This window comes from Peromyscus eremicus, chromosome 9 (assembly GCF_949786415.1).
Source record: "Peromyscus eremicus chromosome 9, PerEre_H2_v1, whole genome shotgun sequence".
In the NCBI taxonomy this organism is placed as follows: Eukaryota; Metazoa; Chordata; class Mammalia; order Rodentia; family Cricetidae; genus Peromyscus; species Peromyscus eremicus.
Window position 1 is genome coordinate 83,348,596 of NC_081425.1, and position 14,186 is coordinate 83,362,781.

Here is a 14,186-nt window from a genome sequence, read left to right on the forward strand (position 1 = left end):
GAGGCTTCATGAAGCCCTCTTTCACATGATAAGATATTGACAGTGTTGGCCCTGTGTGGATCTGGTGTATGTTTGGCTCATTTCCTTGACTGGAATTAGCTAAATTGTTTCTAGTATTAGCTTAATGATCATAGGAAAGGAGAAGAAACCCCCTTTTTAACCCTCAGATTCCTAATACTGTGTGGCACAGTGTCTGGGTACAATTGACAGGTGAAAGGCTCCTTGTCCTTGGGATCATCAAGCCCCAATGGCTATGAAGCTGCACTGAAAACCATCTGCCTTTAGTGGTGCCACAAATAGCTGCCTGGCTGTTCCTGTTGGTTTTGGTGTTGGGATAATGTCTTCTGCTTTGGTTTTGAACTTCCTGGAATGGCTTGAGACTCATCTGACGATCTTCCCTGGCACAGGGTGAAGTCCTGGGTATTACCAGGTTTGGCCTGGCGAAGATGAAGGAGAGTGTGTTGATGCTGGCCTCCTTTGAGAAGACAACTGACCATCTCTTTGATGCTGCTTACTTTGGGCAAGAAAGACTGAGTATGCGGTAGGTTTGCAGTGTAGACGACCTATGGCTTAAAGGATGAATGGATTATTTGTCTTCAGAGCCCAGCTAAGGCACCCTACCCTCCCTCTCCCCATTCTGTGAGCTCCTTTCAGTGCAGACAGTTCTTCAGTTCCAAAAAGAAAATATGGACCCTGAGCCAGTGGAGACCTTTTAGTCCTTGAAGCTGTGCTTGGCCACATTGACTAACAGCCTACATGTTGTCCAAGACTGACAGAAGGTAGACAGTGGAAGAGCCTCCAGGTGTAGCAGTAGGGTGTTCTGTGGTCCTGCCTCCTAGTGAGACACTGAACATCATTTTAAGAGCCATGTAGGACAGAAAATGGAGAGACAAAGGTGGAAGATGGGGAGAGAGAGAAGGTAATGGGAAATCCAGGCCTTGTGATGGACGCCTTTTATCCCAGGACTCAGGAGGCAGAGGCATGCAGATTTCTGTGAGCTCAGGGCAGCCTCTTCTACATAGCAAGTTCCAGGTCAGACAAGTCTACACCATGAGACCCTGTCTTCAAAACATCATCAAAGTGAAGTGAAAGAAAAGTGAGGAGGGTTAGAACGGGAGAAGCCCATGCACAAGCCAGAGTATACATGTCAGACACCAGGACTGAAACCTGGCATCCACAAACGACACCTTTGCAGCCTGGGTACAGCCTTTGTCCGCTACTCTACTAGGAAATGTCCCCTGTCTCTGTGTGGAACACTCTAGTCCAGTGGTAGATCTCACTGTGTGTTGGGGTTAGTTTGGCACTTTGCCTCTCTGTTCTGGAATTGTCTTTGGCATCAAACTAGAATGTATCTACATCCTGCTTCCTTCCTGTCGAATCAGAGTCCTAGCATAGAGCCTTAGACTCTTGAACTGTACACCATCATTAGCAGTCTTGCGGAAGAAGAGGGGTGGTTCCTCTAAAGTCTCTTATGGACAGAGGTCCTGGACAAGGTACCTCTTACTGACAGCAACACATTGCTTATCTACACCCAGTTTTGTAACAAATCTGGGCACTGGGCAGTATAGTAAGGTACTCATCAGGAACATAAGTGTCTGAATTCCATCCTAATTTGAACTCTGAATGAAAAGAGTTGGGGTATCATCTGTGGTTCAATAGTATTTAATTGCTCATATTGATGAATAGAGGGATATTGAAGAAGGAATGAGACACTCCTGGGCAGTGTTTGGATAGTATAGCTACATTCCCAACATGGGATGTACTCTGAGACTTCCAATGAAGCTAAGAGAACTAACTCTGGCTTTGGAAGGAGGAGATGCTGAATGGCTTCTTCTATGTTCCAAGAGAGGCTCCTAGAAAGTGAACCAGGGCTTCTGGTCAGTTTAGGGAGAACCAATTAGCAGGGTGGCAAAGGCTGTTCCCCATGACATCAGCAGTCCCTTCTCTGGACATTCTATTGTATCCTGGAGAGCTCTTGGCATCCCCTGTGATGTCACCAGTGTTGTAGCGACATCAAACTGCCTCAGGGCATTTCTTCAGCCTACAGGGTAGAGCATAGACATGCTGCTGGCAAGACTAAGGAGTCTCCTTGAGAGAGAGAATGGAGAACATCCAGAGAACAGAGAGAGGTAGAAGGAAGCTGACCTTGAGTCTCAGAGGAAAACAAGAACCAAAAAAGGTTTCTGGGGAGGGCACAGTGAGTGCTGGGCAGGAGATGGGAGGTTCCTGGAGGAGGTGGGCTGGAAATGGGCCTTCCAGTAATGGGACAGAGGAGCTGGAGCCTCTGAGAAGCAAATGGGCATCTGTGCTTCTCATAATTCCTGAAAGTCCAGCAGGGTCCAGAACATTAGTGTGTGCCTCCTCTAAGCCAGGATCTAGCAAGGCCAAGGTTGTTGTGCTGGGCATGCCTATCTTTTACCTTTCCTGGGTCTTGGGGGTGTAATGTTGGGACAGAAGGAGACAAGCAGGAGGCAGAGGGACTAATGTGTCCCCAGCTGAGGCCAGGCCTCACTGCACTTCAGCTTCGAGAGTTTCCTTTAGGTGCAGTGGCTGTCGACACTAGTCACATGGAGGGAAAAGTGCTTCTGGCCAAGACATCATGTCGGCAGGCTGTCCAGCAGACTCCTCTGACCACCTCTCCCTGACAGTGGTCCCTTAGGGTCCTGAATCAGCAGTTGAGGATGGCAGGTAGTTCTCTAGTGTAGTCAAACAACTGTAGAGATGTGGGACCAGGGCAGCGATTGGCTCCTTTGTACAAGCTCTGCATATTCTGGGCTGGCAGTGGCATGACTTGGTGAGTCTGTTAAGCATGTTGTGTCTCTGCATGACATTTCAATCCCAGCCATGGTCCTGGAGTGACCAGGCAGGAGATCTGGACTGTCCGCAGCACCTGAGTGCTTGTGCAGTGTTATTTTTCTCCTGGCTTCTGAAAGCACAGGCAGACTTCAGGGCTCTGTGTTGCAATGCATGTTGCATCCTGTGCTGCTGTGAATTGGCCCTGAGAAGCCATCTCTGTGCTCCCTGAAGCATGTGTAGGAAGACAGAGGAAACCCCTGGCTGCTTACATAGCCACATCTCTACAGAATGATGGGAAAGCTGAGATCCACAAAGGGTACATCTTCACCTGGCCTAAAATATTTGGGTTGTCACTGGGTGGCAGACGTGATCTTTCTGTTTGGGCCTTGGGGTGGTCTGTCCATCCTCTATGCCTTGTCACTATGCAAGTTCACTATGTTCATCTACCCACAGAGGCTGCTATGGAGCCCTCATCCCACCCAACCCTCCTCACCAAGAAAGGGATGAGGAAGGAGATGCAGAGGCTGACCATGGAGCTGCAGCTGATAACAAGGGAGAGAAATGAGCTGTGTGATCAACTGTTCTTCATCAGGAAAGGACCCGGGCACAATAGGTATCTCTTGTTTCAACCCTCCTGGCGTCAATCTTGCATCTGCAAATCACCTTCGTCTTCATTTTAACATCTTGGATTCTAGGAGCTTGAGCCCTCAGGGTTTCCCTGTGCCCAACTTCATGTCCCTAAATGGCTCTCAAAATAGGGGGAGAACCTGAAACCTGGGTGGGAGGGAGATGGGGATACTAAATATTCTGCTTCCTCCAATGAAAACCCAAGCCTGTGGTCTGAGTCACACAACTCAGGGATTGAGGCAGTAATGTGTGAGTTCCCAGAATGCATTTGAAAAGACCATGACATGGCTTATTTGAGATACTAGCTGGTGTGAGTTTGTGTGAATCTTTGAACTTGTCTGGCAGGTGACTGTATGTTGGAAAATCCTGGTAGCAGCTGGACCGACCTGGTCTGACTTGGTCCATTTCAATGAGTGACTTTAAGTCTGGAGCTTATCACTGTTTCTCTGTTTTCTTGTAAGGTATACTCTTAGACAGTATTGCTCCACGCATTTCTTCAGTATCCCACTGTGTGCTCTCCTCTCTTTCACTCCTTCTCGAACTCTCTGCCTCTGCATCTCTCTCTCTCTCTCTCTCTCTCTCTCTCTCTCTCTCTCTCTCTCTCTCTCTCTCCCCTATATGCATGGCTGCATTGTGTGAGCATGCACGTGTGTGTGTGTGTGTGTGTGTGTGTGTGTGTGTGTCTGTCTGTCTGTCTGTCTATGTCTGTGTCTGTGTGTGTACATGCATTTGCGTGTTTGTGTGTCCCTCCAGACTCTGGGAACCAGGCATCTGTGGTGGGCCTGATGATTTGCCTGTTTCACACTTTCCAGGTGATGCCAGTGCTGATAAGAGATTTGTGAGCCTCACTTTAAGCAGCTATGCTCTTGTCCTATGTGCTTACCTTGATGACAAATAGGAATTCCTTGGGGAGTTTTTATAGCTGTCCTGATGTTGGGTCTCATCTCCAGAATTATGTGCTCTGTCCATCTGTGTGGTAGTAATGACCCCTGATCAAGAATCTTTGTCCTGAAACAAGAGAAACATCATTGTTGGTTTCTTGTTGGCCAAGACCTGTAGGATAGACTCCTGGGAACAGAGAGCTAGACTGCCTCTCCAGGCCTACTGAGTGCGCTCATGCAGCAAGGATACCCTCCATCTGAACACCCAGGCTCTGTTGGCCTGGGCCAGGTTTACAAGTTAATTAAGCACCAGGAAGTTTCAGTACATAGTAGCCAGACTGAGACCTCCACTGTGTTGTGGTAGATCAGGACAACAGCTTGTGTTCACATGATCCTTGAGGCCTATATTCATAAAGTTCTTTGTTCCTTTGTGCCATGCTCCCACAGGCCAAATACTTGGTATGAAGATCTGAAGTTGGAGCACGAGGAGGTCATGACTGACCTACAGAGATTGCAGAATGAGAACACTGAGGCTTCAGAGAAGGTGGATGAGCTTGCCAATCTGACAGTCTTCTACCGGTAAGTGCCTGTTGGCATGGACCCCAATAGTTGTGGAGTGGCCATCTCTGCCTTTCTTTGTCTCTAGACTGGAGAGTCCACAGCTCTGGTTCTAACCTTTTTGCAAGCATCTCTTTGACTTGTGTCTGTTGCACTTAGTTTTGCTAAGTATGAAAGAGACTATTCACTCCTCCCACCATTGTCTTGGAGCCTCGGGAGCCTCTAGGTAGAGGAGCAAACTGAGCTGTGGTGGTGTCATTCCAGTACTCTGGAGGCAGAGTAGGCAGATCTCTGTGATCTCAAGGCCAGTCTGGTCTACAGAGGTGTTCCAGGACAAAGAGGACTATTATACAGAGAAACCCTGTCTCAAAAAACAAACAAACAAAACGAAAAAAAGAGAGGAAGGAAGAAAGGAAAAGGAAAGTAAAAAAAAAAAAAGAGAAGAAAGAAAAGCAATTTGCACCATGAGGGGAATGTCAGGCAGTCCTGGGCATCTGGAGCTCAGGCCCAGGCTTTACAGATCTGGTTCCTGTGGAACCTGTAGATAGAATAAATTCCCCTTAGGTCTCCTGTCCTCTCTCAGAGGGTATTTGTCCACTACTTGCTGATGTTCAGGACAGTTGAGGGACTCCTCTTTCCTTTGAAAGGACATGGCTCCCTATTGGTGTGGGGGTTTTCTGAAGTATTTCGATTTTTTTTTAAATTAGCTGCTCTCTTATTTGGCCTTTTGAGTGTAGCTGTCATGGCTATTTTGGGCTCTTGGCTACGTCTTCTTGAGAACCTGGGTTCATTTGTTGTGATGGTTCCTGGAGGCAGGGGTGGCAGGAGGAGACTGGCAGGGCCTTACTACACAGAGGGTCTTTTCCAGTGGTCTGCACAGCCAGGTCCTAATGGAACATACTCAGCTTAAGGAGCAGGTAGCCATGCTGAGGCAGGAGAAGAAGAATCGGACAGAGGATTGGGTCCTGCTGAAGCACCACTTGGAGGCATTGAAATCGATGTGTGAGGACCAAGAGGAAGAGACCAGTGACCTCCAAACCCAGCAACAACAGGTAGGGGCAGGTAGGTGGGTCAGGCTAAGGTCTGGCACCGTTTGCCCATTGGATTCTCTGTCTGCCCATCCACCCACCTGTGCTTTCACCCATCACCTTACTCATCCATGCTCCCATCCAGACACCCACCTCATGCCATCTGAGGTGTTCACTTCAGTGTCCATGCACATGTGCTTCTGGGAAGTTAGCCTCTTCTGAGAAACCAAATTATTGTCAAGCCATTCCTGCTGCTCTGCTTGAAACTGTGGTCCAATGAGGGAAATGAGTCAATGACATATCACACCTACATGTCATTATGATAGGTAGGATGCTATGCACAGAGCTGTGAATGAGTGAATTGTGGGTCGTGAGGCTCATGTGCTTGGCAGGGGTCATGTGAGATCACAGAGGGGAAGCAGCTTACAAGGAGGAGTATCCCATGTAAATGCCAAACGAGTCCTCCTCATAGTCATAGATTTGGGTGGCATGTGGCCTTCTCCTTTCTTCACGAATCCCAATGTGTTCTCTTCCCTTTGACCGACTATTGGTTCACACTGGCATAAGCCCGAGTAGCAGCTCATGAACCCTGTTTTCTGTGATTGCTCCTTGAGAGCTCTACCATTGTGGAGCATACAATCTGGATTTGATTGGCTGAACAGATGGGGGCTTTTGACAAGCTGAGTGCCGGGGTGGGTGCTTTGCTGCTTGTGAAGTAAAATTCTCTAGCCATCTCAACAGAATCTGGCCAAACAGAGCACACTCCCCACAGTAGTATTAATCTTCAAGGAATGATGGCAGAGTTGTGAGACTCTTCTGAAAGTGCTGGTGTGCTTCATCTACTCATCTGTTCATCTTGCATGATGTTGTATTCCGCTCACTTCTTTTTTCTATGAGTGTAGTATAAGCTCTTTTGGCTCGCCTCACCTACCAGTAAGCTATTTTGATCCTTTGCATGTGCTTCATGTGTATGACACTGTGTGCATGCCTGTAGACAACTCTCCACTAAGAACACGATGTTCTACTGAACAGGAATTTGAAAGATTGGAGGGAAGCCTGCAGGTCCTGCTGAAGCGGAAAGAGATGATCACCCAGGAAAAGGACTTGGCAGAAAAGCTGCAGCATCACTTTGAGGTATATTGGATGAAGATAGAATATTGGATGAAGATAGATCCCCAGGACCTACAATTTATTCACCATGCAGCCCTGATTCCCAACAGAGAGAATCATAATGGATTACTGGGCTTATCTTAAGCCTAAAGGTGACTGGAAATGATATAATTTGGGGATGAGGAGGTGTGCATGCAAGCATGTTTCATAAAGAGAGGACCTGATGCTATCTTTGAAGGTGTATGTTTCTAATACATGGAACAGGAGTTAGTAAACCAAAATGTAGAGAATTGTGAATGGACAAAGCGTTAAGAACATGAGGATCAGCATGCAGTTCAGAGCTGAGGACAGAACACTATATCCAGACATGCATGACTATGTGCAGGATGCCTAAGAAAAATTTTAAAAAAAGCTGTGAGGTTCAGGAACAAAGCACCAGGGAGACTCAGGCTGCTAGAAACTGTGTGCTACAAAAGTATTAGTGCACATTAGGAAGATGAACTTTTCAAACATTTATCTCTTTGGAATGGAAAGATTGCAGCTGAGGAAAAGCCTTGGCCCAGGTAGATCTTTAAGGTATGTTTGCACATAGAGGTGTTTGGGATCCCACTCTTGCTAAGGATGAACAGGAGAGTGCTGTGGGATGTTCTGTATGGCAAATGTGTTGCTCTGATTGGTTGGTAAATACAACACTGATTGGCCAGTAGTCAGGCAGGAGGAAGTATAGGCGGGACAAGGAGGAGAATAAAGCTGGGAAGTAGAAGGCTGAGTCAGAGACATTGCTAGCCGCCAAGATGACAAAGAGCATGTGAAGATGCCGGTAAGCCACGAGACACGTGGCAAGGTATAGATTTATAGAAATGGATTAATTTAAGCTGTAAGAACAGTTAGCAAGAAGCCTGCCACGGCCATACAGTTTGTAAGCAATATAAGTCTCTGTGTTTACTTGGTCGGGTCTGAGTGGCTGTGGGACTGGTGGGTGTCAAAGACTTGCCCTGACTGTGGGCCAGGCAGGAAAACTCTAGCTACAGGAGACGGCTTTGAAGAAATGCTGAAGCATATCCAGAGCTACTGGGCATCCAGGAGGAGTGCGGGTGTATAAATCAGTGCTTGTCCTGATGGACCATCAAGGATACTTTAGTGAAGATGACTCAAGTGAATTCAACAGTGTTTGAGCCCAAACCTGTAACGTTTTTATCCTTGAACTTGGTATAAACTGACTTATAAAGCCCCAAAGAAGCGTGGCTATGCTCTTCTTGAAAAGGCTGTTGCAATTGTTGACTGCCTTGCTACCTACCACCTGTCCAAGGCCAGGCACATGCTCCAGGTCTGTGCTGCTCAGTCTGCAGTGAGAGAATTCTACATAGCTTAATTTTGTGTTTGATTTTTGGTTTAGGTTCTTTATCTTAATTGTTTTGGCTATGGATTTGTTATTTTGTTGTTATTTGTTCTTGTTATTGATTTTCAAAATTTGCTGAGGCTACCATTGATTCCCCCATTTAAAGACCCATTAAAAACATATTCTTTATTATTAAAATAAAAAGTAATTTCTAACTCTTCACACATGGACCAGTTTGTTTCGTCGTGTGTGCTGTCATACTCCTGTAACCCTAGTACTCACTCTTAGAGATGATTCTCTGCAAGTTCCAGGCAGCCTGTGCTACATAATGACCTCCCAGCCCACCAGGGTGACATAGGGGATTGCCTGTGTCTTGGGGGTGGATTGCCTTGTTTGCTCCCTGGATGCACACTTTATGGTGGAATCAGTATCCATATTGCATCCATGCTGTCATGCATTTAGCTGTCCCTAAAATATGGTATTCTATAGACACACTTTCATGAACTGGTCATAAGGACTGAAGTATTGAGAAATGCACCTTTCCTGCTCTACAGAGTCTCAGGAAATAAAACCATTCATTAAGAGAGTCTAAAAGAAATCAGGAAACCCAGAGCTATCTGCCTCTGTTTTGTTTTTTTTTTTTTTCAATACAGCTTCAGTGATAACCACACAACAAAGATAAGGACCTTTCAAGTCACTTTGGGAAATAGCTTTTTGTAGATGCTGTTGGCCTTGACCATGCATTTGGTGTACTTTTTTTTTCTATTTAGATTTATTTTTGTTTTATGTGAATGGGTGTTTTTCCCAATGTACATCTGTGCTAGACATGATTGCAGTTCCTGAAGAGGACAGACAAGGGCAACAGATCCCATTATACCTGGTTGTTAGACACCATGTGGGAGAGCACCAAATGGTCTTAACCTTTGAGCTCTCTCTCCAGCTCCTGCAGTTGGCTTTTGACCTTCCAGCCCTATGTGCTGTATAGGTTGAACTGAATCACCTCTGATCAAAGAAAGAAGTCTCTGGAGACGTGTAGGGACGGGTACACGAGGTAGGCATGCTAATTGTCTGAGGCAGCCTGGCACCTATGCAGGGCTCTGGTGTCCCCACTGATCTCTGTGTGTTCAGGATCATGCTCCAGTGTTACTTATAGTTAAGGTTGGAGCAGATCTGTCACCTCTCATCTAGGATGACAATGTAGATTAGGCACATCTGATGAAATTCAGAGTTGAGATGGCCCTCTTTGGGCCTGGGTTCGCAGTAAAGAATTCTTGAGTAAACAAGACCCCCTCGGGCAGTGTTTCTCAACCTTCCTAATGCTGTGACAGTCTGAGGTAGAAGTCATTCCAGGGAGGGAAAGCTGCCTGACTGAATTTGAGAAGCTCAGAAGCCAGGTACATACAGTTCATCACCCCTGAAACCTGACAGGCAAGGAGAGTGCTCTTTTCCAAAACAACTGTTGGCATTTTTGTGTTGGGAAACACCTGTACACACACATTTCTGTTGTGTGTCTGCTCTGAGCAACCTTACTTCTCACCACAGGACTACACTGACACATGTAGGATTTCCCATAATGCTCATCATCTTCCCCTTCTGGCCAATCAGCAGAGAGGAAAGTCAGGACCAAGTCTGGTTGCTTAGAGACCTCCGGAAAAGCCCACCTGTACTAAGAAAAGCTGTTTCCTTCCAGGCTCCACGCAAGAATAACAAAGAAAGGAAGCAGATCTCACAAATGCTCAGAGTAAGATGAAGTGAGTTATATGGCAGTTGAACTGAAGTCAGAAGGTTCCAGGGCGTTGTGAGATACCCAGCTGTGCCTAGATGCTTATGCTGAGGGTTAGATCTGGCCTGCATTGTGAACAGGGACATAGTGGGGTTTAACTAAGAAAAGGTCACATTACACATGACAGCTGGAGGCTTACCTTAGTGCAGAGTCAAGAATCAGTCTGAAACTCACAAATATAATAGTATCCCTTAACATGAGGAGTCCATTTCTAAAGAAAACAGGATGGATGGGAATTACAACAACAAGGGGCACCTGTTCTAAAGGTTCTGGTGATGTTTTCAAGAGCTACTCTGCTTCATCTGACCAAGTCATTCTAGGCAATTGCTCTCAAAGTTACAATCATAGACCAATAGTTTATTAAGGATAATAAGTGACTAACTCTCATTCAATATAATAGCATACCTATATATTCTTTTGCATTCTTTACAAAACGCAGACAGGGATTACAGAGAAGGTCATTCCCCCAACTATAATCCTATCATGTCATTTCTGGACTTCAGCCAAGGTTTATATTTCAGAATTTAGCCACAATGTCCTCACTGCATTGATTCCCGTAGGAGTTCCATTATGCAGAGTTCTTAATAGCCTGTCCATAACAGATCATTACAGACTGCATTTCTTTGCTTAAGTCTACATTTCCCCAACCTCAACCAACTTTTCTCTATTTGGCCTATTTATACTGTAAGTTTTCGATTTTACTACATTCTTTCTAAGGAAACAATTTCTCTAGTATATTTTCTTGTTTATTATATCTTTCCAGTTTTTTTAAGGTAAACATAAATTATTCTATGACTACAACAAACCAGAATGAGAAAAACATTAATCAAGTTTTAATTTTTATTATTTCAATTTTATTAGGTTCTTGCCTTCTTGTATGTCTGTGTACCGTGTGCCTTTGGTATCCACAGAGGTCATAAGAGAGTAACAGACTCCCTGCACCTAGATTTACAGGTATTTTTGAGCTGTTATTTGGAGTCTGGTATTCACACAGAGGTCCTCTGGAAGAACAGCTAGTGCTCTTAACTGCTGAGCCATGTCCAGCAACCTACATGTGCTCACCCACCCAGCTCCAAGTTGAGGTAGCTGCTCACCCATGTTCCCAATCACCCCTAATGGGGCAGCAGAGACACAGCAGGTACCAGTGGCCAGGCCCCCTGCTGCCAGCTCAAGGAGGCTTCAGGGGGCAGTGGCATGGCACTGGTCAACAAGGAGAGCAAATCCCTCAACTGCTTGTTCAGCAAGGACACAGATCACATCCAGCACTCCCTCCTCTTTACCTGCAGTGGCAGCAGCAGCTGAGCAATGGCTCCCAGATCACCTCCATGCACTACAAGACCAGGCTGTGCCAAGCATTCAAGAAGAGCAGCACGTGCAAGTAAGACCAGAAGTGCCAGTTCCCGGGGGGTTCCACCAGCTGTGCAGGCTCACTCGGCTTCCAAGTATAAGACCCGAGTTGTGCTACACCTTCCACAGATCACCTCTTGCCCTCTGGTCCAGGCTGCCATATCATCTAGACAGCAGAGAAGCTGCAGCCTGAACTATTGTGGGAAGTTGTGGAGTTGGGGCACCTCTACAGACCTGTGAACTGTGACTGTGTTAGGTAACAAAGTGCATATTTTTAAAAGCCAGGTAGTCATATCTGCTTTTGAGATTTATGAAACCATGGGTCTTTTACTCGAGTAGAAATGAAGCAGAGGTTAAAAAATGTCAGTGGTCTCTAATGATAAAATTGAAATGAATACACAGATATTTGTGGACTAAAATCAAGACTATGGCATTGACAAGTGACAAAATGAATGAAAGTATAACATTCCCTTTTTATGAAAAATAACACCTCTCAAATTTTCCTTAAAGGCTAAAGAAAAGAGTAAGTACTGACTCCAGGAACCAGAGGTCACACTGGAGAACTCTGATCACAGAAACGCTTGAAGTGTTGCTTCTGCCTCTGCTTCCACTTCCACATCTGTTGCTGTTACTCCTGCTTCTGCTGTTTCTGCTTCTCATGCTTCTGCTTCCTCTCCAGAGGCTCCAGGCTCTACTACAGCTGCTTCTGCTGCATGTGTTTATAGCTGTTGTTAATGCTTCTGTAGCACAAAGAAAATGAACCCACTCTACAAAGGCACAGTGGGAATACTAACAGCTAGGATTCTGTTATTAAGAAGATAGGAGAAAAGGATAAGTAAGACCATGACATATGTTGAAAATAGATAATCATTTTTTACTTACAAAACAAATTCTCTTTTGGGCTGACATTCATGATGAACATATTTTATTGTGATGGGTTTATACTCAAGGCTATAGTCAGATATTTCTCAGTATCACAATCATTTACACAGTTGGATCCCATTTCCACTTACATGGAAAGCAGTGTTGTATAAAGGCAATCATCAGAGCTGGCAAGTGTGAGGGAAGCCCATTGCCTGTCCTGTGGTTAGATGAATTCATCCACACAGAAGTCAGACTGCTGTTCCTCACCAAGAACCCACTTGCCTCCAGTTCCACTCACAGTACCTGCCAGTGTCTCCGGACACAGATAGATCTGGCTCCTGTTTCATCTCTGACTTGAACTTGGATTTTTTTGTCTCTGTCCCTGCAGGAAGTGACACTGAACACTCCAGCATCTTCCTGTTTTTGAATCTTTTTTGTCTGGCTTTTCTTTTCTTTTTTTCAAAGTTTTTTTAAAAGACTTTTTTTTTTTTTTTTAAAAAATTCATTTAACATACCAACTACAGATAGATCCCTGTCTCAACCCTCTTTCTGCTTCTTCCCCAGAAGCCTATCATCAGGAACAAACTCCCAGCAGAACTCTCTATGAAGTAATGGCCCAGAAGTTCAGGAAGTTACATGGTAGCATGTGAAAATCCTATATTGGTTGGTGAGGCTCAGTTCCCTCCCTGAGGGCTGAGTTCCCACTGGAAGAGAGATGGTGACTGATTCCTGTGAGTGCTGTCCTTTGGAACCGTGTTCTTGATGTAGAAGTGACTGATTCATGAGTGTATATCCAGTGAGGGATTCTTCTGGGAGTTTGTTCCTGATGATAGGCTTGTCCTGACTGAGCTGAGAGTGGAAGGCATAGAGCAGAGGAAGGAGGAGAGCTCCCACTCATGGTGTGTATCCTTGTAGGAACTTTATCTTATCACGTCGAAATGCCATTATTTGTATGTGCTCTATCTATTATTTATATTCTAACAAAATAGTAAACTATGGCTGCTGTGGTTAAATTGCTCAAGAAGGATTTAATGCCAAGATTTGAATTATCATGTGTTTTTTAATTTAGTTTAATTTAATTTCACACATGCAATCCTTGAAAGAACATTCGAGTGAGTCTTCTGTGGGTCCTGCCTTTGTTAATTGTGAATTAATCCACATAATAAAACCAATAGCCATAAGCTGGTAAGGAAAGAGGATGAAAAGAGCTGGAGAAAAGAACAAAAAGCAAAAAACTAAAACAAAACAAAACAAAATCCTTTAGCAATTTGTGGACCATAGTTTAAAAAGACCTGTTTCTGTGGCCATTAAAAGTCCCAATGATGAAAGACGTTATTTTACAAGCTGTTCCTGGTTGCAGCACCTATCTCCATCTCCATCCTCCTTTCTCTAGGTGGAAGACATTCACATACAGAGAGGCTAAACTGCCAACCACATAACAGAGCATTTCAGGAGTGTCCCTGCTGTCTCCTCCTTGGACTTCTGGCTTTTGCACTCTGTTCCTCAGACCTGCACTCTGCCCCTGTAACTATGGTTATTGCAGTTCCTGGGCCGAGACCTTAGCCTCCTTCTATAGCCCTTTGAAGTTGCTCAGAAGGGGCTGTCACATGTTCTAGGAGGAGAAGGACAAAATCAAAATGACTTTTCCCTTACAATTAGTTCTATTTATTTCTGAAGAAGGAAGTTTGTCAAAGATCTGTTTCCAGAAATCTTGCTGAAGAAGCACAGAATTAGAGGGCAACCAGAGGTCTTCACAGGGATGTGTGTGCATCAGCCCTAGGGTTAATCTCTGGCCTAAGGTAACTAGTGGACATTACCACTCATATCTAACGTCCCCCAATACCTGGTAGTTA

At 45.2% G+C, this 14,186-nt stretch overlaps 1 protein-coding gene and 1 long non-coding RNA gene across 2 annotated transcripts; both read left to right on the forward strand.

Moving 5' to 3' along the window:
• Positions 1 to 4,587: 4,587 nt before the first annotated feature.
• LOC131919593 (disks large homolog 5-like) lies at positions 4,588 to 8,559 on the forward strand. The gene is made up of 3 exons (XM_059273907.1): positions 4,588 to 4,883; positions 5,731 to 5,914; positions 6,923 to 8,559. Exons 1-3 carry the CDS (start codon positions 4,693 to 4,695, stop codon positions 7,142 to 7,144), a joined length of 597 nt encoding a protein of 198 aa, XP_059129890.1. The 5' UTR covers positions 4,588 to 4,692; the 3' UTR covers positions 7,145 to 8,559.
• Positions 8,560 to 9,926: 1,367 nt separating this feature from the next.
• LOC131919595 (uncharacterized) lies at positions 9,927 to 13,850 on the forward strand. Its single transcript, XR_009381308.1, has 3 exons — positions 9,927 to 10,090; positions 11,409 to 11,500; positions 13,727 to 13,850. It is a non-coding gene; the product is annotated as an uncharacterized LOC131919595 (long non-coding RNA).
• The last annotated feature ends 336 nt before the right edge of the window (positions 13,851 to 14,186 follow it).